At 37.9% G+C, this 27,109-nt stretch overlaps 5 protein-coding genes across 8 annotated transcripts; 3 read left to right on the plus strand and 2 right to left on the minus strand.

Moving 5' to 3' along the window:
• Positions 1–1,454: 1,454 nt before the first annotated feature.
• LOC125221995 (peptidyl-prolyl cis-trans isomerase CYP21-3, mitochondrial-like) lies at positions 1,455–4,579 on the plus strand. Its single transcript, XM_048124366.2, has 8 exons — positions 1,455–1,675; positions 1,990–2,173; positions 2,613–2,652; positions 3,022–3,072; positions 3,407–3,492; positions 3,679–3,816; positions 3,902–4,052; positions 4,137–4,579. The coding sequence occupies exons 2-8, from the start codon at positions 2,022–2,024 to the stop codon at positions 4,218–4,220; spliced, it is 702 nt and encodes a 233-aa protein (XP_047980323.1). The 5' UTR covers positions 1,455–1,675; positions 1,990–2,021; the 3' UTR covers positions 4,221–4,579.
• On the minus strand, positions 4,580–6,904 carry LOC125221994 (pentatricopeptide repeat-containing protein At1g02370, mitochondrial-like). The gene is made up of 2 exons (XM_048124364.2): positions 6,613–6,904; positions 4,580–5,944 (listed from the first exon to the last, which is right to left on the minus strand). The coding sequence occupies exons 1-2, from the start codon at positions 6,868–6,870 to the stop codon at positions 4,715–4,717; spliced, it is 1,488 nt and encodes a 495-aa protein (XP_047980321.1). The 5' UTR covers positions 6,871–6,904; the 3' UTR covers positions 4,580–4,714.
• A 1,237-nt stretch (positions 6,905–8,141) lies between these two features.
• On the minus strand, positions 8,142–10,772 carry LOC125218557 (pentatricopeptide repeat-containing protein At1g02370, mitochondrial-like). The gene is made up of 2 exons (XM_048120243.2): positions 10,447–10,772; positions 8,142–9,745 (listed from the first exon to the last, which is right to left on the minus strand). The coding sequence occupies exons 1-2, from the start codon at positions 10,702–10,704 to the stop codon at positions 8,519–8,521; spliced, it is 1,485 nt and encodes a 494-aa protein (XP_047976200.1). The 5' UTR covers positions 10,705–10,772; the 3' UTR covers positions 8,142–8,518.
• Positions 10,773–15,708: 4,936 nt separating this feature from the next.
• Positions 15,709–20,330, plus strand: LOC125223097 (uncharacterized). 4 transcript variants are annotated; one of them, XM_048126071.2, is made up of 7 exons: positions 15,715–16,131; positions 16,978–17,524; positions 18,405–19,008; positions 19,099–19,199; positions 19,289–19,378; positions 19,739–19,866; positions 19,980–20,330. In XM_048126071.2, exons 2-7 carry the CDS (start codon positions 17,078–17,080, stop codon positions 20,122–20,124), a joined length of 1,515 nt encoding a protein of 504 aa, XP_047982028.1. In that variant the 5' UTR covers positions 15,715–16,131; positions 16,978–17,077; the 3' UTR covers positions 20,125–20,330. The 4 variants fall into 4 exon arrangements, with proteins under 4 accessions (XP_088919220.1, XP_047982028.1, XP_047982027.1 ...); XM_048126070.2 differs by having other exon boundaries at positions 15,716–16,150; XM_089063093.1 differs by lacking the exon at positions 15,715–16,131 and adding an exon at positions 16,172–16,316.
• A 3,817-nt stretch (positions 20,331–24,147) lies between these two features.
• LOC125217595 (uncharacterized) lies at positions 24,148–25,063 on the plus strand. The gene has a single exon (XM_048119115.2). It carries the CDS (start codon positions 24,185–24,187, stop codon positions 24,911–24,913), a length of 729 nt encoding a protein of 242 aa, XP_047975072.1. The 5' UTR covers positions 24,148–24,184; the 3' UTR covers positions 24,914–25,063.
• The last annotated feature ends 2,046 nt before the right edge of the window (positions 25,064–27,109 follow it).

Consider the following 27,109-nt stretch of genomic DNA (forward strand, 5'->3'; position numbering starts at 1 on the left):
AAAAGACAAGCTTGTACCAAGCATCATTCAAAGTTTCAAACTACAATTCACCATGTTAAAATTATGAAGCAAAAGCACCTAATCCGATCTGGAAGTTTATTACTAGTTCGTTTCCGCAGAGCACCTTATGCAAGACGCCACCGGGATTCGGGAGGGAAAGCTGCTCCAAAGACAAAATGTGCGGGAAAGATGAAAATTGATATAAAAAAAAAAAATTAAAAATTAAGAAAGAAAAAATACTATATTTATTTTAATGAGATAAAGTCATTTTGAATATAGACTACATTTTGCATATAAATAAATGAGATCATTGAGCAAAATTGAAACTTTATGATTTAATATATCAATTTACATCTAATGGAACATACGAATTTGACTAAATTTTATGATTTATAATTTTAAATAACTATTAACACCTGTATATAATACTATGCGATAAATGATGATTTCCTATTAGTTGTTTAAACATTAGAGCATCCGCAATGGTGCTTAGGCCAGCCATAGGCCAGCAATAGGCCAGTCATTCTCTTCCCTGCCACGTCAGCTACACTAAAAAATCCACCTGCCACATCAGATTTAGGCCAGCCGCAATAAAAATAATTCAAAATATACTATATTTACGGAATTAAAATTACGATTAAATTACGGAATTAAATTTACGACACATATACGGGAAATTCATTAATTGCATTTAAAAAAGTTACATAGATAAAAAAAAATTACATAATAAAAAAAAATCCGGGCTTCCACACACGAGCCACCGCCCCACTCTACTCCTCACTAATTTATTAAAATAATACATAAAAAATGTTAGTATGCCTTGAATTTGTGTTAGTTTGCCGCTAGCCGAACGGAGGTCTCGCTGAGAGGCCCCCGGCCCGACGGTATGACATGTTTCTGTTTTAGGTCTTAATTTTGTATTGGGCTAGTTGTTGTTGTCCATCGCTGGATGTTGCTCTTGTATAGAAATTTAGAGATAGAGAAAATCGCGTTTATATAGTTTTTCAAAAATTAAAAAAAAAAGAATTAAATTTTTTTTAAAAAAGAATTAAAAAAAAAATTAAAAAAGAATTAAAAAAAAAAAACAAAATTCGGCGCTGACCGATCGCTGGCCGATCGGGCTGCCACAATGGCGGCTAGCCGATCGGCCAGCGCTTCGGCCAGCGACGAGCGATCGGCCAGCCCACGCCGATCCGCTCGCCGAAATCGTCCTCGCCGATTGCAATGGTTCGGCTAGCCGGTCGCTAGCCGACCATTGCGGATGCTCTTAGAGTCAGCATTTTTCTATTTGGATTTTTGAAACAAATGAAAAGGTTTAAATGAGGATTAGGTGAAAAACGTACTGGGAAGGAATAATCGTATTAGCAGACCATTAGCTGTTCAATGAAAAATAAAAATTAAACTTGAAATTAGCTGGCTAGTAAATACTCATTCAATAATCAATATTGATTAAATTCATTCCAGAATTTCGAATTTTCTTTCAACTACAACAAATTTTCTCTACAGTGAAAAGGAGAAAAGAAACGAACAAAATTTTGAAGTAAAATTCAAGGCGGTCGTCAATTTTCCTTCTTCGACTGCGGAATTCGCCGATTATTTTGTTCGGAGATATTTGTAGAATTTTATTCATCGTTTCTTCGACTGCAGAATTCGCCCTAGCATAGATCAGGATCAGGTATTCTTCTCCTTTCAATTTTGTAAACCTTAATCTCGTTACCGATTAATTACTTTTCTCGTTCATTTTCTTAAATTTGAACTAGTCTAGCTTATAAGTTGTGAGGTTTTAAGATTTTTCCGAACTCTTCGTTTATAATCGGAATATTAGATTTCTTAAATTGCGAATAATTTCGCGTGGATTTAAAGTAGGGTGTTGATTTCCGGTGTTTACGATGTGGCGTTGAAGTATGCTGGCGTTGAATCTTAGGTTTTGTTTGTGTGCTGCCGATGCTTTTTCAATTTCAGTAGTTGATGTGTGATTTTGTTCTGTAGAGCTAGAGATTTGTAGTTTGTGTCCGATCATAATGGCGAGGATCAAACCCCAAGCTCTCTTACAACAGAGTAAGAAGAAGAAGGGGCCAAATCGAGTCAGTGTTGTTACAATTGCAATTTACGGCCTGATTGTTGTTGTGGTGGCGTTTTTTCTATTTGCTTCCTACAGACACTGGACTCGAAGGTATTATTTCTGTCTTCTCCTTTTATCTTTTGTTATATTTTTCAATGCTCAGTTGCAGTTTCAGTAAACTATTTATGATTGGTTTTTCTGAATTGAATGTAGTGGACGAGATAAATTTTATGAGAGTATGTTGACCTAAGATGGTCTGTGTTAACATGAGAGTGTTTAGGTTGATTTCTTTGGTGCTTGTAGTGTAACTAGTGTTACAGAAACATAATTTTGTTAAGGACATTTTGTCCACAGTCTACTATAAAATGTGTGGCCTTCATATCTCATTGAACCAAAATCGACCAATTGATTATGTAGTAAGTAACTATGAAAATGCTGAAGGAGTTAGAAGATTTTTATGATCCATATGTTATATTCATTCTGCTAAAACATAAGGTTTACAAATGACCTATACATTGTTTTTCTTACCTCTTTTCTTTGTCTTCCTCAGATCAAAATACCCGATAGAGGATACATTCTCAAGTGCAGAGGTAGAAGGCTTGAAGTAAACTCATTTCTGCACTAATACTTACTCCCTCCGTCCAACAAAATATGTCCCATTTTACTATTTTCGTCCATCCCATAAAGTTTGTCCCACTTGGAATCTTTCCAAAAATAGACATTAAATACACCCCTCAATCTCCTCACACCGGGTCAAACTGGGACAAACTTTGTGGGACGGAGGGAGTAGTTTACTTTGAAAATGAAGTTATGGTGCTGCTGATTATATGGTCATAAGTTTATTTTTCTTGATGTGAAAAGCATCATATGAACTTCCTTCCTAAATCACATCACGTGCATCACTTATGCTCTTGTATTTATTTTCATTTTCTTCTGAAATTGTATTTATGTATTTGCAGCATGATAGTTCATTTGGAGACTCGAAGAAAATTAGCATCCCCAAATATGCTGTAAGTTTCTTGATACATTTTCTGATTAATAGATTAACTGATCAGTGGTTTCGCAACATTGAATATTTTCATGATGCGGTCAGATTTTGTGAGCATTTATTTTTATACATCTCACAGTTTCATAGCTGGAAATGTTATTGAGTTTCTGTTCTGGTGTCAGTTTCTATTAATGGCATCAGTTTCTATTAATGGCATAGTTTTAGTTTAACCAGTTTGACACTAATATATCTAGTCAATTCCCTTGCTATTGTTGGACTTGGCAGTTCTCCGTTCAATCTGTTCTTTTTAATTTTTCTTTGCCTTTAATGGAATATGCTTACACATTCATTAACAGGTATTGCAAACCTCAAAAGGCTCAGTTACTGTGGAACTTTATAAGGAAGGCTCTCCTGAAGTTGTTAATGAATTTGTTCAGGCATGGTAGGTTCCCTGCTGATTACTTGAACTATAACTACCCTGCTAAAGTTATTTTACTTGATCTTATGTTCGTAAGCATAATCTAGCCAAGTTGGTGCTTAAGATATTCTGATCTGCTGTTACATTTTCTAAAATTTCAATTTCTGAAATCTCGTTGTGCATGATTTCATTATCCATTATAATTTGCAGCCAGAATGGCCACTTCAAAGGAATGCTCTTCAACCGTGTAATAAAAAACTTTGTAATTCATGGAGGTGATGCTAATAGACCTGGATCTACTGAAGATTGGACTTCTAGGGGAAAGCATTACAATCAACTCGATACAAGGTCAGCCTTATGCAAGATCTCGCATGCTCTCTCAAAGTCAACTTACTCTTGGAAACTATATCTACTGATTCATATGTTTTTATAGCCTGAAGCATGAAGCTTTTATGCTGGGCACTTCCAAGATAAGACCTGATGGTGGGGGATTTGACCTTTTCATTACAACAGCACCTATACCTGATCTAAATGAGAAAATCAATGTATTCGGACGTGTTATAAAGGGTGAAGATGTAGTCCAGGTAATTAGTTCTGTTTCGAAGGGCTTTGTTTTTTAACCAAGACGACATTCACTATAATTGCCTCACTTTGGTGTTGAAAATCAGGAAATTGAAGAGGCAGACACAGATGAGCACTATCGCCCTAAAGCCCCCATAGGGATCACAGACGTGACCCTGAAAACAGAATAAGTCATGGAGGTAGAGTGGTTTGTGATAGCGTAGGATGAAAACCATCTGATAATCAAGGAAGGGTCTTGCGATTGAGTCACTTTCTGTTCTTGTAACCTCTTCACCTTGTCCCATTAAACCCGATCGAGCTCTCATTCCCTGCCTTCCACATTCATTTGATCGATTTGTATAAACCTATTATCTGTTTAGCTTTTAACTTTTGAAATTTTGTTTCAATTTGGTTCACTTTGTGTATACAAATTGGCATTTGTAGCGCTATCTTTTAACGACTTGGAAGAAACGTCCTCTACAGAACTGACTCGTTCCTTTGTTTCTTTTAATTGGACATTGGTATACATATGTTGACTGTTTCTCATCAATTTGGCCAACTAGTTTAAGCATATATATTGCGTCTCATATTCCACATACAAAATGATGACAATTACCAAAAAGTTTCTCCACAAAATTCAGAGGGGATGCTTTTCAAAAAAAACTTATTTGCCACGAATTTTCATTCAAGAGGAAACGCTCGCGACCAAGTCCTCAAGCTCACTGCTTATTTCAACTCCATCTCTCTTGATCCTTTCACGTACATTGTGTAATTTTTGCCCCGCGTCAGAGTAAATCTGAAGCAACATCTCGTAAAAATGGTCGTTGACACAGTTTATCCTCTTCATCAACTTGTATAATTCCTCAGCGCCCTTTACATCCCTCTCTAACTTGAAGCAGTCCAAGAATCCATCTATAGTGTCTTGCCTAGGTTTCCACCCGTGGTTGACAGCTTCGGACGTAGCTTTTTCCATGATCTTCATAGCCTGCTTCACACCATGCCTTTTCAAGTAGAAATTCACCAACGTTTCACAGGCATAGAAGAAATGACCTTTTGATTTGCCGAGCATGCTCTGAAGAACTGACTCGGCTTCTTCAAGCCTGTCATGCCTCAGATAAGCTCCAATGACTGTACTGGGCAACCTAGCATCATAATTGGAGCAAACTTTCTCCCATTCCTCGAAGCATTCCTTCAACCCATCGATATCATTGAGATTATCTAGAGTTCGGATCATGGTTATATAGTTCATGTTCCAGATCACGTTACAGCCTGACTTAAGAGACTTCCAAACACGATGGACATTGTCAAGATCACCCATTCGAGCATATATGCTTATCATGAAATTGTATGCAGCACGTTCATGGCCACCAATCTCCTTCTCAAGAGCTTTCAGAGCCATCCTAGCTTTTTCATGGTCTCCAGCTTGGACGTAGATGTTTGCCAAGTTACTATATGTCGTCCAGTTAACTAGCTTGCTGTTCTCTACTGTCATCTCCTTCAAAACTCTTTCCACTCCCTCGAAATCATTCAAATACGAATAGCTGCTCATCAACAAGTTGCATGTTGATGTGTTGGGCTCAATATTCGCCTTCTTCAGTTCTTCCCCCAAGCGTATCGCCTTTTCTGGCTCCCCCAACCGTATATGCATCATCATAAGATGGTTAAAAGGCACAGGTGTGTGTATCATGTTTTGCTCAGTCATTTTTTTGAAGAGATCTAATGCTTTATCATCCATCTTCTCAGTACAGTAGCAATTTAGAAGTTTTTCGTAAGTGCACCTCACCCTACTAGATGGAGGCAGGTCGTTGAAGTAATTTTCAGCTGCAGCTATGCCCTTAACTTTTGCAATCGCCCAAAGATGAATCGCATTATCTTTGGGCTTCAAGACAAACTTTTGAGCCATCCACTCCCCAACCTGAATGTGTTATGCACAACAGAAATCGTCTCAAGTCATAAACATTATCTACTGACAAAGGACAACGAAGATTCTACAATCGCACATTTTAGTGACCGAAATAAAACCTTGTTCAAGGTAACCACATCTATTTCTTAAACGATTGGCTGGAATTCTTCAAATACAAGACATGAGGCCATGTAAAATGGCCCAAAAAATCTCAAATACAAGACATGACACCATCTTAAAGGTCCCCAAAAGCATAAGAGTAGTGTCATTATACTTCCATCAACAGCACATTAAGTATGTCAGCTCCAAAAGACTAAAGATTCTCAATATGAAGCATCTGTTTAGTTGGCTTAAATATAGTCTAAAACTCAATGCTGCCAAAATCTCTATAATCATCTTCAAACAAAGTATATTACTACAGTGATAGGCAACAACACTTGTACAAATTCTTATCCCGTAAGATTATGAATACATATTAGCAACAAAATTACATACTACTAGAAATGATTCTAGATTTAATGAAGTTAATCGGTTCAAGCAGAAAATTAGCGGCAAAACAATCTCTACAAAGTAACAACATTAAGGGAACCTAGAATCTGTTTATCAAAGAGATGTCTATAAATCCTTGCATATAACATACAAATCGAGTTTTATTACGAATATGCGAAAAATCATAGAACCTCAAGAATGTGGCGGTATCGTTTGAATCTGCGGAAGGCCTTGATATACTGATCGAGCTCAGCTTTCTTGACGAATTTTCCCCCCTCCTTTGTGTAGTCATCAATGGCAGTCGCCACCTCTCCATCGGTATATCCCACTGCAGACAATCTCTTAAACAAATTGAGCTCCTGCTGCTGCGGCGGCGTTCTAGGTTTGGGAGAGAAAATTCGTACCAACGCAGATGCTCCGGCGCGCAATTGGGAGCTTGGAATTGCCATAGAGGGCTTTAGCCTTTAGTTTAGGTTGAGGTTTACTCTGCTTTGTAGAGCACTCCTAGTGCTCTTCCTAAAAACTCCCTTATTTCTCCCTAACTCCTGCCACATCAGCACCAAAATTTATCCCCAATTTTTAAACTTTTAGCCAACTGTTCCAATGGTTTCTCCCTTATTTCTCCCTTATTTAACGCCGAATTATCGCCGAAACACACCCAAACTTTGTAGAGCACTCCCAGTGCTCTCCCTAAAAACTCTCTTATTTCTCCCTAACTCCTGCCACATCAGCACCAAAATTTATCCCCAATTTTTAGTCAACTTTTAGCCAACTGTTCCAATGGTTTCTCCCTTATTTCTCCCTTATTTAACGCCGAATTATCGCCGAAACACACCCAAACTTTGTAGAGCACTCCCAGTGCTCTCCCTAAAAACTCTCTTATTTCTCCCTAACTCCTGCCACATCAGCACCAAAATTTATCCCCAATTTTTAGCCAACTTTTAGCCAACTGTTCCAATGGTTTCTCCCTTATTTCTCCCTTATTTAACGCCGAATTATCGCCGAAACACACCCAACGGCCGGCGATAACTCGGCGATTTTCGGCTAAAAATCGCTGAGTGTTATCGCCGGACCATTGGGAGTGCTCTTACTCTACAAATGGCAACGGGAGAAACGCAAGTGCGGATTCAGCGATTTAGACCATCCCAAAACTTATTCATTAAACCATTTTTTAGTGACTAAAAATATTTAAAATGTAATTAATTCTTTATCTAAAGATTTATGGTGATATTATTTTTGTTACATACCATAAAAACACACACCCTGAAGTTTTTTAATAGCACACTCTTATTATCAATATCTATATAATTAGAACAATAACTTTCTCTTAGCATAAAAATCAGTCAAATTCAATTCATTGATTTTGTGATCTAATGTTTAAAATTTAGTAGGATTACTTCGTAATTATTAGCAGTATTATACTAGAAGTAGAGTTTGCATTTGATTACATCCCATTAGGAGTATATATAAAAACTCATGTCCCCACCTCACCTGCGCTGGCGTCTCAACGGGACAGGTCACGGAGGTCCATGTTCGGTTCGTCTTGGTGGGACGGGACCAAGCTCCAATCCGGCTTCTGTTGCATGTGCTCTAAATTGAAAGTAAATTTTCATTTTTAATACGAGACCAATTTTCATTTTGTAGATGGATGAAAATATGATTTTTATAAAAATAATTTAAATTGAGGGAATAATATAAAATTAACTTTTGGCATCAAATATTATAAAAATACACTACAATATTATAACAAATCGATCAAGTTATGTATCTACACTGCACTACAACATTATTCAAATGCTTCATCATCATCAATTATTCCATACATTTTGACCGTAACCCGTCAGAAAATCATAGATTTGCAAGAACAAGCTAATACAATCACACCAACATGATCCGAGTTAGTACACAAAAATTTACAGTTTATGCTATAACAATTCATATCAAGAAGAGAAATCAAATTCTACTACTGATGATCAATAGACAGTCAAAATTTTCTCATCAAATGTGTCTGTAAAACTGGAAATCAGAAGAAAAATTTGAGAGGCTTTTACACCTGCTTGACCTCCCAACCACAAACTTGCTGCATTATTATTTGCATCACGGACTTGCTAGCAACTGCTCGATATCACTGCTTAATTCAACCCCATCTGCTTCCATCCTCGCACGCATATCGAGCAAGGTTTCTCCAGAAGCTTTATATGTCTCAATTAACGACTCGTACAGACGGCCGTCCACACAGTTTACCCTTTTCATCAAATGGTAGAACTCCTCGGCAAGACTTACATCTCTCTCTTGCTTGAAATAGTTCAAGAATTTGTCTATGGTTTCAGATCTAGGTTGCCACTTATTCTCGTGAGCTATGGATGTAGCCGTTTCCATGTGCTGCAAAGCTGGTCTAATCTGATTCTTGTTCAAATAGAAGATCATAAACTGCTCCCAGGCATAGACGAAAGGCCCTTCTGATCTACGCATCGCGACTTCAAGAACCGCCTCAGCTTCCTCGCCCATGTCATGCCTTAAATAAGCGCGGATAACTGCAACAGCCAACTTCAGATCGTAGCTGGAGCACACGGCCTCCCATTCCTTGTAGCATTTTGTCATCCCTTCGATGTCGCCCAGATTACCAAGAGCCTGAAGCACGACTAGATAACTTCTGTTCGTTGTGACGGCCAATGTTGACTTCAAGGTCTTCCAAACACGGTGAACAGAATCAAGATCAGATACCCCAGCATACAAGCTGATCAAGAAATGGTATGCCTCACGATCATGTGAATCCATTTCCTTCTCTACATTTATCAGAGCCAACTTAGCTTTTTCTTGATATCCAGCCTTGATGTAGATATTCGCCAAGTTACTATATGATGTCCAATTACATTGCTTCTCATTTTCCAATTTCATCTCTTCAAAAACTCTTTCTGCTCCTTCAATATCATTCAGATTTGCATGGCTGTTCATCAATAAGTTGTAAGTACACGTGTCTGGTTGGACATTCCCCTTCTTCATTTCCTCTCCCAAGATGAGCACCTTCTCATATTGCCCCAATCTACAATACATGGACATAAGATTGTTGAAAGGTAATGATTTGAGAACCATTCTCTGTTCAACCATCTTAGCAAAAATATCTAATGCCTTATCAGCCATCTTCTCGTTACAATAGCAGTTTAGAAGCGAGCCATAAACGCAATGGACCACATTACTTGGAGATAGGCTATTGAAGTAATCTTCAGCTGCAGCTATCCCCTTCGCTTTTGCAGTCAGATCCAAACGAATTGCATAATTACTGTGATTGAAGTTAAACTTCCGAAGCTCCATCCACTCCATTATCTAGTATGTGACATAGTAAACATATCAGTACCCATCCTACTACAACCCCCCCCCCCCCCCCAACACACACGCGCATACAGGCACATCACACAAAAAGGGGGATCAATTCCTTCCCCTAGTCAAACACTGATACTATCAAATGAAAGTCAACCGAAAACCAGCACTAAATAGCCAGCAACACTTCAGAACTACAATTCACTGACATTGGTTCCTAATTTTCAAGATCCTCAGTCTTGCACAGCACTGTGCTGTAGCAAAAATTGAGCTCACAGCTGTAGTGCATTGGTTCAGTATCTACTGCTCATGTTCAGTTTTATCCACAGCTTAGGAACTTCGACCAAAAACAGGATACAAAAATTTCAAATTACTTAATTTTCATTCATTTATGAATATTTCTATCAACAACTTCTTCAAAGTGGATAGGAAACTATCCAAACTAGAAATTGAAGCTCGCTTCCTCAAATTCTAAGCCAGCACTAACTTTAATAATCGAGTCAAAACAAATTATACCAATTCAATCACTCAAAAATCCTCAAACAAACACTGTATAATTAAATATAATCCGAACATCTTACGTTTTCCATTGCCATCCTTTAGTAAACCTAGTTTGAATTTAAAATCTATTTTGACATCGAGTTCCATCGTGAATAATAAAACGAATTCGAATATGCAGACGAAACGCGCGCATAAATTATACGCACCTCGAGAGCGTCGCGATATCGTTTATATTTGCGGAGTTCGTTGATACACCTCTCGAGCTCAACTTTTCTGATGGTTCTTCCCTCGCGTATGTAGTCATTTATGGTGCGTGCCACCATTCCAGGGTTGCGCCCCAAAGCAGATAATCTCCGATACAGACGGTCTTCCTGTAGGGGAGCTGCCGCGGCTTTCACCTCCGTAGAGAGCCTCCGGACGAATGTAGGAGCCCCGGCGGCCAATTGACGGCTGAGATTCACCATGATCAGTTACCCACTATGCTAGTTGTTGGTTAGGGTTTAGCTGACTGAAACTATTGGAATCAATGCTGGAAAAGAAATGCGACTTAAACCCCAAAAGGAATAGTAAAAATGTAAAATAAACTAGAGTACGATCAGTTTGACAGTTTGACTTAGAGCATCCGCAATGGTCGGCTAGCGACCGGCTAGCCGATTCGTCGCGCTAGCCGATCGGCTAGCCGAACCATTGCAACCGGCGAGGGCGATTTCGGCGAGCGGATCGGCGTGGGCTGGCCGATCGCTCGTCGCTGGCCGAAGCGCTAGCCGATCGGCTAGCCGCCATTGTGGAGGCCCGATCGGCCAGCGCCGATTTTCGTTTTTTTTTTATTTTTAAAATCATATATAAACGCGATTTTCGTTTCATTTTCATTCGCACCACTTGTTTTAACGAGTTTTCTATCTCTTTAACTTTCTGTACAAGAGCATCATCGAACGATGAGTAACGCGGGTGGTAGCGGTAGTGGTAGTGGTAGTGGTAGTGGTAGTGGTAGTGGTGTGGATCCTGAGGAGTACGAACGGAGGATGAACGAGGCTATGGAGGCCTACATGAACCGCGGGATGGAGCGGTACATGCGTATGGTGGAACAGCAGGCGATACCTCGCCCTCCACGAGTTGTCCACCACCGAGTAGTGATTGATCGGGATCACGTAGCTGCACATCAGCGGTTGTACGAGGACTACTTTGCAGAGTACCCGCGGTTTCCCGCCAACATGTTCCGGCGGCGTTTCAGAATGCGCAGGGAGTTGTTTATGCGCATCGTTAGGGCATTGGAGCGTCAATATATGTGTTTCCGCTTCAGGCACGATGCGGCTGGCAGACCCGGCCACACCCCTATCCAAAAGTGTACAGCGGCAATCAGGCAGTTGGCGTACGGAGGCGCGGCAGACATGTGGGATGAGTACCTCCACATCGGTGAGTCGTCAGCCCTGAAATGTCTGAAGGAGTTCTGTGGGGGCGTGATCAGCATTTTCGGTGAGCAGTACCTTCGAAGCCCTACTCCCGAAGATTGTCAGAATTTGATGCAGATGCACGGGGAGAAGCATGGGTTCCCGGGGATGTTAGGCAGTATAGACTGTATGCATTGGGAGTGGAAGAACTGTCCGACTGCCTGGAAGGGGGCCTACACGACCGGCTACAAGTCAAAGAACCCCACGATAATCCTCGAGGCCGTAGCTGATTACCGGCTGTGGATCTGGCATGCGTATTTTGGGGTAGCCGGGTCGAACAACGACCTCAACGTCCTGAACTCGTCTCCCCTCTTCAACGAGAAGTGCCAGGGCGTCGGTCCAGCCGTCTCTTTTGTGGCCAACGGCAACCGGCATGATATGGGCTACTACTTGGCGGGTGGGATATACCCTCGGTGGCCGGTCTTTGTGAAAACGATCCGACAAACAAGTGATGAAAAGAAGGCCTACTTTGCCAACGACAGGAGTCGGCGCGCAAGGACGTGGAGCGCGCATTTGGTGTGCTCCAGTCTCGATGGGCGGCAATCAAGGGCCCAACGCGTTTGTGGGATGTCGGATGCGTTTCCGAGATAATGTACGCCTGCATTATCCTGCACAACATGATCGTCGAAGACGAAGGCGTACAACTGACTAGTTGGGTCAGTGACGATGAAGCCGGTCCAAGCCACGGAACGGCCACCCCTAGTGTAAGACAGGGGGTACCTCTCGATGAAGCCGGCCGACTCAAGGAATTTGCCAACATGCGCCAAGTGGATGCTCATATTCAACTCCAAAAGGATATAATTGAAGAGTTGTGGGCACGAAGGACTGCACGACGATAGTTTTTTTTCTTTATTATGCATGTACTTTTTTTTATCTATGTAACTTTTTTAAATGCAATTAATGAATTTTCCCGTATACGTGTCTAAATTTAATTCCGTATTTTAATCGGAATTTTAATTCCGTAAATGTAGTATATTTTGAATTGTTTTTATTGCGGCTGGCCTATGGCTGGCCTAAATCTGACGTGGCAGGTGGTTTTTTTAGTGTTGCTGACGTGGCAGAGGAGAGAATGGTTGGCCTATGGCTGGCCTAAGCACCATTGCGGATGCTCTTATACTCATTCCCTTTCTTAAAAATAGGGACATTTGAAACTGGACGAGTTTTAATGTAAAATTTAGTAAAGTAAGTGAGAGAAAAATTGGTAAAGTAAGAGAGATGGAGAAAAAATTAGTAAAGTAGGAGAAACAGAGAAAAAAATAATGGAATTAATGTTAGTGGATTAAGGAGTCCACTTTATTAGGGAGGTGTATAAGGATCTAAAGATTTCCAAAAATGGAAAGTTTGAAAGTTGTTATTTTTAATAAACGGACTAAAAAGGAAAGAGTTGCTATTTTTAAGAAACGAATGGAGTATATTTATCCAAAGTACTGCTACTACTAAAGGTAGGATGAACGGTTAGTCCGTGGGGTCATTCCGCAATAGCCGACTAAAGGTAGGACGAAAAGTAAGATGTCCCGAGGTGGGACGAAAAGCAAGATGTCCAAAACCGGACGTCCTACCTTTAGTCCGCTACAAGGGCGGACAAAAGCACGAGCGTCCTAATTTTTTTAACTTTTTTATTTATACTCAATATTTACAACTCATTGCACCTCATTTTTTTAATATTTGATAAACACTTATAATTAAAATGAATTAATCGTATTTTTCGATTGTTTTATTGGCTAGGGCGTCGGCTAGTCCTAGTGATGTGGCAGTGCAGTGATTAGTCTTAGTGACGTGACGGGAGATATTTTTGGTTAGTCCTAGTGCTAGGCTATTGGGATGTCCACACTATTGTGGACTATAGTACTTTCTCCGTTCAACATTTAAAGAGTTATTTTGACTCAGCACGAGTTTTAAGAAATTGTTTGACTTCGTGAAGAAAAGTAAAAAGAAAAAGTGAGTGGAATGTATGACCCATTTAAAGTACTCTCTCCGTCCCGGCTAAGATGACACATTGCTTAGCCGGCACGGGATTTTAGGAATTATTGGTTAAAGTGTTTAATTGGAGAGAGAAGGTGGGTGTAAGTATTAAAGTGGAGAGATAAAGAAAGAAAGATATTTTAATAGGAGTGAGAAAAAGTGGTTGAGTGTATTAATTAGAGAGAGAATGTTACCAAAAAAGGAAATGTGTCATCTTAGTTGAGACAAACTAAAAAAGGAAAACGTGTCATCTTAAGCGGGACGGAGGGAGTAGTACTATTGGTTTGTGGGATGTGAGATCCGCATACAGAAAGTGGAATAAAGTAAATGATTTTATAAATCATGGACAAATCAAAATGACAAAAATATTCTTTAAATCATGGACGAAGGGAGCACGAATTTTTTATGGTATCGTGGAAAGGACTTTTTATTGGGATCAAAATACCTCAAGGCTATTTTTTTTATAAGATAAAGAACCAAACACTTTGATTCATTCATTTTAGTAGACTATAGCATTCACTACTAACCGCGACAAAAAATGTCAATACAAAATTAATCGTTGACATTGTATTGACATTTTTTATTGTTGTTATAATGTCATATGTTGACATCTTCTAATAATCCAGATAATTAGAGCTTGTACTTAATTTAGAGTTTTCATTTGACCATAGTATTACGTTTCCCTTTAGACCATAGTATTACATTTATACACTTATATGATTTTATATTAATATTTTGTACTTTTAATTTCATTACTATTCTAAGCAACCCGTTTACAAATTGAAATTGACTCCATATGTCAACATATTAAAAACAATAATATTTTATACATTACAAAGTTTTGATTTTTTTATCAATTGTTCATTTGTGTATAAAATTATGTCTTTAATGATGTTCAAAATTATAACAAATAGAATTTTTAATTATAATAATAAGTACAGTAGTATTTTTATTGATCATAAATTTTTAACTAAATTTATAATTTAAACAATTATTATCTCTGAAAAATTCAAATTTCATCACTGTAATAAAAAAGAGAGATTTCGGAAAAAGGAATCATATTCATTGACCTTCCGAAATTCAGGATTAATTTCGCTGACCTTTCGGAATATGGGGCCAAGGCATGTGAATATTTTAGAATAAGGGATTTTTTATTTTTTCTCTTTTTCTTATTCATTTTTCATGGTATTTCCCTCGGTCATATTTATGAATTGACATAATTATCCACCTGATTTAAATCTCAATTCTTAAATTCTTCGACCAAAATACTAACTCTTCTAGTAGTATATGAAAACAAAATAAAAATTTTGAAAACAAAAAAAGATTCACGTTTACATAAAACAAAATCTTCCGTCCGCCCTCCTCCTCCCCTCCTCGGCGCCTCCACCCTCCTCCTCCTTCTCTTCCACCGCGTATCTGATACTTTTATAAGTTTGCACTTGTATTTGATGCAACACTTTTATTTTTCTGTGCATGCTCACACACACTCTCTCATATTTTAAATTTGTGGGATTTGCTTTTCTTTCTCCTGCCATACGTTTTTTAACACCAAATTTCTTGAATAAAAATCTAATCTTATGAGCAGTAGGTCATTCATTTTAGGATAAATTTTTCAATCTTTTTGAAATAAAATCTTACCTGAATAAAATAAAAGAAATGGGAGTAGATTATCCATGTGTCCGTAAGTGTATTTATTTTATTTTCAGAAATTTAGAAGAGTTTTAACGATGGGTAGAAGATTTAAAGAATTGGGGTCAAATTTTATGTGGGTAATTTGGTCAATTTATAAATATTACGAGGAAAATCATATGAAAAATGAATAAGAAAAAGAGAAAAAATCAAAAATCCCTTATTCTAAAAAATCCACATGCCTTGACCCCATATTCCGAAAGGTCAGCAAAATTAATCTTAAATTTCGAAAGGTAAGTGGATATGATCCTTTTTTCTGAAATCTCTCCATAAAAAAATACTAGTACTACTAAATGCACATGCGAGAGGCATAAACTACAAAAATAGGAGAGGGTGCGCAGGGTGATATCCTGCGCATATAGTTGCAGCATAAATTTGTTGAAGAGAAAGAGTTAGGAAAAAAGGAAGCTAAAATGGGGCAGAGCAGGCCGAGTCAGCTCGCCAGGATCTTACTGAGTCGCGAAGCCGAGTCCAAATATCCCCCACCCAAAAACAAACACACAAAAATTTCACACACAAACAGGTGTGGAAAAAATGGAGAAGAAATTGGGAGTCTTCTTTACTACTACTACTATAGTAACCCCATATCAACAACAGCCTCTCTCTCTATCTTCTCTAACCCTAACGCAAACATCCAAACGCCCCTTTTCTTCCCTCTCCCTCTTTCTCTCTCTACTATTCGCACGCTTTTGCGTATCCATCTGCTTCGCCGACTCCATTCTCTCTTTTTCCCTCGAAATTGTACAACTCCTGTTTTATCCTCTTCGTCTCCCAGCCTTCGGTCGTTCCGTTGTACGCCTTCTCTCGTTGGGTAAATCTTTGTTTTTTTGAGTTTCGTCTTTTGTCCCGACGACATTCTGTGTTTGGGGCTTCGATTGAGCCGGTCTCAATTTTGGGAATTATAGTGAATTTTGTTGGTTTGAGCTGTGTTGTGGAATCTGGTTCTGCCGCGATCGATTAATGTGGGGGTTTATCGTGTATGATGTTTTTTCTCTCTCCGTGGGACGATTTGGGGATGTGTTTCTGTATAATTTATGGGGGTTTGGAGTGGAATGTGTTCATTGTTGGTGTTTTTGTTTAGTTGGTTATGTTTAATTATGTTCAAGCAAAATTGAGATTTTAAATTGGCTATTTCTGCATTCTCCCTCAGTTAATTAAGCCTGTTTTGGCATTGATTTAAGTGTATCTATTGTTTGTTGTGCAATAATTTATTATTTTATGGATTCTGTTTACTTACATTTATCTTTGCTTGTAATGGCTCTGTATCAAAGAGATTCCCACGCGTTTCTGATTTTAATTCTGCTTGATTTCTTGATTTTACTCTTTTAGTTGGTTGGGTGGTGAAGACTTAGGGCTTTTGGTGATGTTTGAGTTCGACTATTGGCTATTACTGCATTTGTTGTTACCATTGTTGTCCTTGTTTGCTTAATCAATCCCTTCGTGGTTAGTGGTTACATAAGCCATGTATGTCACTGCAATGCCATTGGCTTCTTCCTTGTTCTATACATTCCTCTACACACTACTTAGAGCTCAATATTCGGTCACTTTTTGTGTGTGATTCCTGAATATATTTGCAAAACTATTCTTCCCTTTTTGTGTCTTAATCTAATCTAATGGTTAGTCTAAAAACTTTTGCAGAGACCTTGAAGCGCCTAGGGGTTTGTGTACTTCAGCTTGATTTGAGTCTTTATAATTTAAACATGTACCACTATTGACTTTGGAGCCAGAATCCGGTTTAATGGATCAATCTAGGGGGCCTTCAATGGAGGGTGCTGGGGCTTCTATAAAAAAGAGGAGAAGCCAAACATCACGCCGACCTAGACCTGAAGGACAACCACTCTCTGATCAATCTCCTTTGTCAGTGGCACCAGGTTCAGATGATATGGGTAAGGTCTCTAGTGATGAGAATATTGGTGATGGAAACTCTGGGGGGAAAATGTTCAATTTGAGTCAGTGTGTGTCGAGATCCTTACCTGTTGGTGGCTCAAATGGTGCTGCAAGTAATGGTACATGTAATGGAGCAGGAAGTGAGAATAGACCTAAAAAAGTTAAGCTGAAGGTTGGTGGCGTGACACGCACACTTCAGACTAAATCTAGTTCTAATGGAGAATCGGGGAGTGGGTCTACAGCAAAAGCCAGTCACTCCTCTGATAATGCCCAGCCACGACAGAGGCTGATCCCACAGGTTGTCAAAATTGCAGCTTCTGTAATTGAGATTCATCTAACTTTTTTTGCATACAACACATTTCTTAGCACAACTGCCTTGGTCTTAACTGTTCGCACATTTAGCTGCTGAACTAGTGAATGATTCATGCACTCATCAAGGGAAATAAGTTATTTGTGTTCTTAAGAGCGTGCTCTGCTTATATTTTAGAATGAACTCGTGAACTTATTAATGGATATCCCAAAGCCATTCGTATCCTAATTTTGCACTGGATGTTAACTACTACCTCCGTCCCTTAAAAATTGAAACTTTTGAAATGGCAAGGGTTTTAATGCACAATTGGTAAAGTAAGAGTGATGAATTGGTAGGGTTAGAGAGAAGAAGAGAAAATTAGTACAGTAAGAGAGAGGAAGAGAAAAAGTAGCGGAGATGGTGTTAATGGATTGTGGGGCCTACTTTCTAAAATATAAATTTTAGAAAGTTTCTATTTCTAAGGGACGAACCAAAATGGAATAGATTCTGTTTATAAGGGACGGAGGTCGTAATAATCTCTCCAATTAAGCTGTCTTTTGTTGGTTTGATGTTCTACTTGTGCAGTGGGCACCGGATAGAGTAATATGGCTTGACAATTGTTATTATTGATTAATTGAGTTTCTTCTCATGGCTTCAAATTATTACTACCTTGATGATTCTGAAGAAGAAAGGTACTTTTACTGTGTTGAAGGATAAAAAAAATAAATACTCTGTAGTAAGTATGATGATATGAGGCTCATTCATTAAGGGGAATATAGTTATTTTTTGGTAAACAAATCTTTTTGCATTTAAGTTTGCGGATTGTGATTTAACATATCTTACTATGTGCTGACTCTGTCATTGGCATGTTATCATTTTAAATTTTTAGGAAAGTTCTGATGAATACCATTCCCCACCTCTCAATAAGAAAGCCACCTTAAAAGGTGTTCCATGGAAAGATTTCTCTAAAAGTAGTTTCACTTTTGGGAGAGAGGATATGGGGAAGACATCGGCGAAAAATTCCATTGAGAAGCATGGAGATAAGCCGGATGCAGTTCGTAAGAGCAGAAGGGTTCCTAAGAAACGAGTTTTGGATGGGGATTTTGATGAAGATGACGATGATGAGATAAGGTATCTGGAGAAACTGAAGACTTCAAGGTTTTCTGGATATAAGGATTTGGAGGCACAGTCAACCAGAAAATTGCAGAAGGGTGTGAAGAATGAAAATACAGAAGATACTGCAAGGCGAGATTCTAGGAAACCCAGATCTGGAGACACGGACTATGAAGAGGAAGACGAACTTTCCTCTGATGGCGATGCTGAAGGGAAGAAGAAGAAAAAGCAAAAGAGGGATCTGACAGAGTTACCATCAGAAAACAAGAGAGAGATAGCTCTGACAACTCGTCAACGAGCCCTTCTAAGCAAGGATGCCCCAGAAGTGGGTGCAAGTCAAATTGAGTTCCCAAACGGGTTACCACCGGCTGCACCTCGAAGTGAGTACAAATCCTCTTTCCCTATGACCCTTTTGATCGCTTATTAGAATAAGCAGTTTGAATTTGTATTTGTTAATTTCAACGACTCAGAACAAAAGGAGAAATTAACGGAAGTAGAGCAACAGCTGAAGAAGGTGGAGGCTGCTCAGAGACGTAGATTGCAGAACGAGAAAGCTGCTCGTGAATCAGAGGTTAACTCTTGCAAATACTAGTATCTCCACTGCTTTATGTAGCTTAAAAGCAAGATGTGAAAAATAAGCTAATTGTTTCAAAATTGTAGGCAGAGGCGATCAGAAAAATACTCGGTCAAGATTCCAGTAGGAAGAAAAGGGAAGAGAAGATTAAGAAGCGCCAGGAAGAATTAGCACAGGTATTTTCCTTCAAACAGGATACTTTGAATGTGTATTAATTAAGTGATGATATCCCAAATCTGCTAATGGAAGCTAATACTTCTATTTTTGCCATCAATAAAAACTGAAGAACAAATTTACTACCTGTCCAGTTCTTAAAGGAAGTACTACATTATCGATTAAATTCATTTTAGTTCTTATATTTTTAGGTTATAAACATTTCGTCATAGTAACAAATGTGGATCATTTTTGGTGTGTTATCAAAGATCAAAAGTATGCAGAAACAAGAGTTACAATGAGCTCTGTAAGTGTATCGAAAAATACACTGATCTTGTAATAGAAGTTAACACTAGTCCTTTTCCTCTGCTAAAATTGAACAGGGGAAGGCGACGAATGCTCAAATGCTTACATCAAACACTATCAGGACAGTCATGGGACCTACGGGGACTACTGTCACATTCCCTCAAGACCTGGGCTTGCCCAAATTTTTCGAATCCAAACCTTATAGGTAAGATTTGTTTTGTTGTCTGCATGGATAATATTGCTATTTAGACCCTTGGTGAAATTTCATTGCGATTTGGTGAAAGCATAGATTGCTGAGGCCCTTTTTTGAAATTTCAGCTATCCACCTCCTCGGGAGAAATGTGCTGGGCCGTCTTGTACCAATGATTACAAGTACCGCGATTCAAAGTCGAAGCTTCCTCTTTGCAGTTTGGAATGCTACAAGGCTGTTAATGAAGATATGCACACTCAGAAGGCTTGCTAAAAGTATGGCCTTTCTTTTGTCAGTTAAAGAGATGTGGATTGTGGGGTGATTATCTCTCTACTCCAAGTTTCCTTTCTCAAAGGTAGAAAGATAGGTTGGAAATGGGCTCTGTAATTGGTCCTCTACATGCAAAGATTTTGTTTTTTGCAGGAAACTTCCATTTGATCAAATCGGAAATCATTATGTTTTTGCTATTAAAAGTTAAATGATCTCTTGGCATTTTAGAAAGGTTAAAGGATTTGCGGATCACTTAACTTTATTGCAGTATTTGTAAGTCTTTTTAATAAGAAAGTAATTCAATATAAAAGAGAATCGTATTGTGGCTCGTGGTAAAGTACTACCTCACCGGAAGAGAAATAAATCGATGTCTGAATACTGATCATATTTGAAAATGTGAATACGCAATGTAAAATTTTCTCTTAAATCTGACAAAACTCATTTCGAAGTTTATAAATTCTTAAAGAATGGATAGCATGTGAAAATGCAAGACTGCTGGTTTGGCTCTCATAATTATACGCTTTCATCTTTTGAAAAGCATGAACTATTTTTTTATTAGTCTGTACCCGAAAGATATAAACTCTCTTTAGAATAGTTAAATAACATATTATTCGTACACATCATTTTATTTACAACTTATACAATACATTAGTAATGATGTGGAGTACGCTCTCTGCTAATACTACTTACACTACTCTCTATTTCTTTCTTATTTTACTAATTATACATTAAAACTCATGCCAAATCAAATATTTATATTTTTTCAGAAACGGAGGGAGTAGTATAAGATAAATCTTCAAATTCTCAAATATAGGTATTTTAATTAATAATATTTTTAAATTTAATAATTAAAAATAAAAATAACTAAAATGCCTCAATTTTTTGTTTAAATTGATTGGATAAGTGAATCTCGTGCACTTTTGAAAAAGTAGAACATTAATAAAGTACTCCATACTTTAGTCTCACTGTACACGCAGACCTGCTTTTAAATTAATCACGTGCCATATTCACAAGTCTAATTCAAATTAAAGAAAATTATCTGCCCGCACGTGTAAAACTCAGGAACAATTAGGGATGTCAATGTAGCCCGCGACCCGTGGACTAGCCCGAATAGCCTCCTAAATTTATAGGGTTAGGGTCGGAAATTTCTAGCCCGATAAAAATAAAACCCGATAAGCCCGTACCCGATTAACCGCAACCCGTTAGGGCCAGACCCGAAAACCCGATGGGCTGGCCCGATAACCCGGTAAAATTTATATTTTTCAATTTTTTATTCCTAATTCGACACGTCATTGACTAATTTTATGACATAGATAACTACAAAAAGATAACTTTCAATTTTATGGTAAATATATAAATTATATATTGAATTTTTATTAATATAATAATTGTTAAATAAATTAATCTCACTAAAAGAATATTTAAATTTTTAACATGCATTAAAATTTCATGAAATATCACAAATATTATTATTTTATGATTGAGTTTAAGCATATATATCAAATTTATCATAATTAAATATTTTATATTTTATAAATATAACTAATTTTCATCATGATTTATTGGATTGTTCGAGCCTTAACCTTATCAGTAGCAACCCGATTAACCCGTCGGGCTAGCCCGAAACCCGAGCTTTTAGGGTTAGGGCCGAACTTTTACAACCCGAAAGAAATCACAATCCGACAAGCCCGCACCCGATTGACCCGCAACCCGAGTAGGGTTGGCCTGATTGACATCCGTAGGAACAATCAAACATTCAAATTACTCCACATAATAGTAATACGCTGTAATTAAGAATCTACACACACAGATCCCTTTCAAGATGAGAGATTTACAGCAATTGTTCCCCCATGGAAGCCACTCTTCATGAAAGCCGTGAAGGAGGAGGAAGTGGGAAGTTCCTCGAGCTCATCGTAGAAATCTTCTCCTCCGATTTCAACACAACGCAACCGTGATCGTCGCCGCCCGGCTTGCCAGGTGTTTGAAGAATTTCCTCAAAGGGTTCTCCGCCTCCGCCCACTGCGTGACCCGACGTGGAATTCAGTGGATCGTCTCCGGAACTCGGCGGTGGGACCTCGATTTCATCTGGGTTTGTTTCTGAATGAGTTAAAAATGAGACTCCTATTCGTGACAGTATTTTGGAAATTAGTTAAAAATAAACACGTTGAATTAATAAATGAAAACTTGCGCTAGCTATCATTATTTATTTCTTTGTAACTACGTTTATCAAAACTAAATGTATGAAGTATATAGACGGGCGGTTTTACTACTATAATATACTATAATATTTACTACTATAATATACTACCATTATTTATTTACTACTACAATATACAAACAAATAATTTAAAAATCAAAAGTTATAGTAGTTTGAAATTGAAACTCTTTCATAGTAGTATATTTTAGGAGTGTCAAATGTAATTGAAAATGATGTGTTTTTACAAATTTGAAAATTTACTATCATGGAGTAATATTAAATTTACAACATTACAAGCAAATTACCATAATATAAGAATTTACCATTTGATTGTCTAGTATGGAGTACTACCTTTTTAGCGAATTATTATTCTTACTTTTAAAAAATTATCACATATTATGTGGCAATTTATTGACTATTACATTAATTATAAGATCTTGTGATTTAAATTTGATCATGGTTAGTTGGTTATGCATTTGGATTTAAGTCAGTTTTGATTTGAACTATAATTACTGTAATTTATTCTTGTAGATAAATTCGATTTTACATCTGTAGGAATTGACTGTTAATTTAGTTAAATATGAATAGACTTTAATTTAATGAAAAAAAACTAATGAACAGATTGATTATTTTACAAAGTTAACAATAAATTATAAATGCGGACGTCCGCTCCAAAACTTTCAAAAAAAGTTTAGCTACTAGATGGCAGATGCCACTAAAAGATTGATTTCTTTTGCTGCAAAATGACGAGTGTTTCGTTTACTTTATTGTAAAAAAAAAGTTAATTAAATTCACAATGATAATACACGTGCACAACGTGTAAAACTGGATATGGAGTACTTAGTATTTAATTTATTAATATTTATCAGGATAAAATTTACTATAAACGTAAATTGTTTACATTTTTAGATGATGTATTGTATATACATGTCCATTTAAACATGGATACTCCTTCCGTCCCAAGATAAGTGACTTGTATTTCTTTTTGGGTGTCCCACTATAAGTGACCTATTTCTATTTTTAGCAAAAAGTCATCTCTCTTACTTTATTCTCAACTTATTTTATTCTCTCTTTTCTCCTCTACTTTTCCATCTCTCATACTTTACTACTCTCTCCACTTTAACTTATTTAAATATCATTCCTTAAATCCCGTGCTCAAAAGAAGTAGGTCACTTATCTTGGGACGGAGGGAGTACTATTTAGAAGATCACGCATTACATATACTACTTTCTTTATTCCTTATTAATGTAATCGGGCTGATATCTTAATTTTCACTATCTGCTATTATTATGATTTGTGGACCCGTTTAGTTTGCATAATTATATTTCATGATTAAATACTATACTATATATTACTACTATTATATTTATTTATAAGATTAAATTTCACAACTTAATTCTGGATGGATAATCATATAATAGTGAGTTATAGTTACCTCATTCAAAAAAATTATCTCACAATTTAAAATTCTAAATAATAATAACGTGATAATGAGTCGTAGTAACAAACCCGCAAAAAGATGGATTATAATTTATTATCAAAACTATTACTATTACATATGAGAGACTGAGACTACCAAAATATTAATGACAGATTCAATCTAAAGATGGATTATTAATTTATTATCAGAATTATTACATATGAGAGACTGATACTACCAAAATATTAATAACAGATTCTCTTCTAAATCCATTGCATATATCATTAAATATAATTTAAATCCGCGTGAGTGAAATGGTGACAAATTATTAGAAACTGAAATATATTTATATATTTAAATCCGTGCGGATAAAATGGTAACAAGTTATTAGAGACTTAAAATTGTTTCATATCTCTAATTAAACCGATTCTATTTCGACTGAAAAAATGAAAAATCAGCGGTGGCGCGGTGCTGCCGCCGTGGAAGAGGGCGGCAGGATTATCGCAATTACCTTCATGAGCCTCCTCCTGCCCCTCTCCTTCCTCCTCCTCGCCCGCCTTTCCGCGGCCCGCTACTTCTCCGCCGCCGCCGTTAGCGGTCACGAAATTTCCTTCCTGACGTCTGTTTTCGTCCGCCGCAACACAACGCTGATCCTCAGCTTCCTGGTGATCGCCGTGGCAATTGAAACTCTTTTACGCGGTGATAAACGGCGTCGTTTATGGGTTGCGTTGGTGATGATTTCCCTGATGCAAATTTGCCTCAGTTTAGGGATTCACGGCGGCGCCGCCGTCGCTGAGATAAGAGGTTCCGCGGCTGGGAATCTAGTTTTGGCGAGAAGAGCGGTTTTCGTGTTGGGGCTGCATGAGGTGACGATTTTCTGGCGGCGGAGCGTGGTGGCGCCGGTGGTGGACGATACAGTGGGCGGATTTGGGTTGGTGGAGGAGGTGATTTTGGCGGCGGGGTTTGGTAATCTGTGGTGGAGGAGGCTGAAGGATGAGGCGGAGGCGCTGGTCGAGGTGGCGGGTGCTGTGGGGTTGCTGTTGTATTATTTGACGGCGGTGATTGGCGGAGTTAGGGTGATCAAGGGCTTCGCGTGGGCAGCGAGATGGATTTGCGGACGTCGCCGTTGGCGTGGGAAGAAAGAGGTCAACGCCGCCGTCAACAGTCCCGTTTAAGCTAAAATATCTAAATCCTTTGGGTTTAGATTTTCTCATTATGACATTAATTACATTTTCGCTTTGGCTTGCAAAAGTTAGCAACTCATTTGGGAAAGGTGATGTTTACGGGATTCGATTCTAATTAATCAATCAAACAATTTAGTAGTAACTAACAAACCTTCTTGTAATGCTTATTTAATTTATGTTTGTGCGTATCTGTTTCAGACTATGTAATTGATAGTTAATAGCAGTATATAAGAAAAGCGCGTATAAATTAAGCAGCAGTAGTTGAAAGGAATCCGTGCATTGAAATAGTAGTACTAGTATATAACTCATTCAAAAAAAATAAGTAGTACAGTATATATTTTGATGGGTGTACAATAGGTTGCTAAATAAATATAAAATACAATTAATATTTTATATAGATAAAAAAGATAAAATTGAAATCGACATATAAGTTTAAGTTTATAGAGCTAGACCATATCTTTATTATTATATGAAAGAACTGGTTAGAGACTCAATGCAGAATGCATGTAATGCCACAAGATTTACCGTATGAAAGAACTAGGTAGCGAGATGCATATGATGCTACAAGATGTAAGTTGTAGTACTGTGCAAAATACTCACGCCCACAATATTAGTCATATTTGGTATGGAGGTTTTAAGAAATATAAAGAATAGTGAATTATAAAAGTTAGAGGAATATGAAGTCCACTTGTTTATACTCCCTCCGTCCACAAAATATGTCCATGTTTGACTCGACACGAGTTTTAAGAAATGTGAAGAAAAATGAGTGGAAAAAGTTAGTTGATTGTAGGTCCTATATTTATATATTAGTTTTATAATAGAATGTGAGTGCAATAAGTGAGTGGAAAGTGAGGACCATTTATCAAAAATAGAAAAAGAAAAACAAAGTGGACAACATTTTGTGGACAGACCGAAATGACAAAACTGGACAACATTTCATAAACAGGGGGAGTATTAATTTTATAAATTCGCAAATTGTACGACAAATACTCAGCTTCATATACTAATTTTGAAAAACAAAATTGGGTTGGTTTTAAACTAATTAAAGCAATTAAACAAATAATAGAAACAATTAAATGATTGAGAAACAGTGGAAATAAGAGAATTCCAGGGATAAGATTTCATTACTTTAGCTCATTCAAAATACAATACAATATTCAAACAATGACTTCAGGGTTACTAGGGCGAGCCACCTAATTACTACCGTTGACCGGACAACGTTGATTATTAGCATTAAGGTTTTTAATCTTAGCTAATATGTAACTCCCAACAGATTAATTAGAAGCCCTCACTCTTAGGTTTACCTTTTTTGGGATATTAACTGCAGTGTCATCAATCCTAATCTAACATATGGATCCATATCTTGATTCCCTTCATGCTATTAGGGCAGGCTCAGGTGGTAGGTTGTAAAATTATTTTCATGACTTTGTAGATATGAGCTTTTCCCACTTTCATGGACAACTCTATAGGCTGTTTGGTACGGCCAATAAAGTTTTTGCAGCCCATAGTGTGGTGTTTGGTTGAGTCCACCAAGCCTTGAAAAGGTAGATCAAATGACTAAACCATCCCTTGCCCCCTTGCCGTACAATTCTTATCCCCGATCGATTTCTCATAGTTGAGAGCAAATTACGCCAGCAAAACTCCAAATTATAACAATTCGGCCAATTTGAAGAATCTACAATCTACCAATCGTCGAATTACAACAATAATTTGAGGAAACGAAATCAATTACGAATACCCATTAGATCGAAAGCTTGAATCGCAGAATTCGAACAAACCTATGGCGAAATTGAACTCCAATATGGCCGCCGATCGAAATTTGAGGAGAAGACGAGGTGGGCGCCGTCAATGGGAGAAGCAGCACACTCCAAGATGGTGACTTACGGGAGCTGTGGCGTGAGGCACCAATTTGAGGAAACGAAATCAATTACCCACACCCAGTAGATCGAAAGCTTGAATCGAAGAATTCGAGCCAAGATGTGGCGGAATTGAACACCAATATGGCCGCCAGTCGGAATTTGAGGAGAAAACAAGGTGGGCGCCGTCAATGGGAGAAGCTGCACACGCCAAGATGGTGACCGGCGGGAGCTGTGGCGTGAGTCCGGCGAGGGTATAAACGGTCTAACACAGCGCTTTCAGCACACTACTGATAACCTTGAAACTAATACCTCACTTCCACCCTGATAG

The sequence above is a fragment of the Salvia hispanica genome, chromosome 1 (genome assembly GCF_029641045.1).
Source record: "Salvia hispanica isolate PSC_SH4W2 chromosome 1, Shi_PSC_v1, whole genome shotgun sequence".
Classification (NCBI taxonomy): Eukaryota; Viridiplantae; Streptophyta; class Magnoliopsida; order Lamiales; family Lamiaceae; genus Salvia; species Salvia hispanica.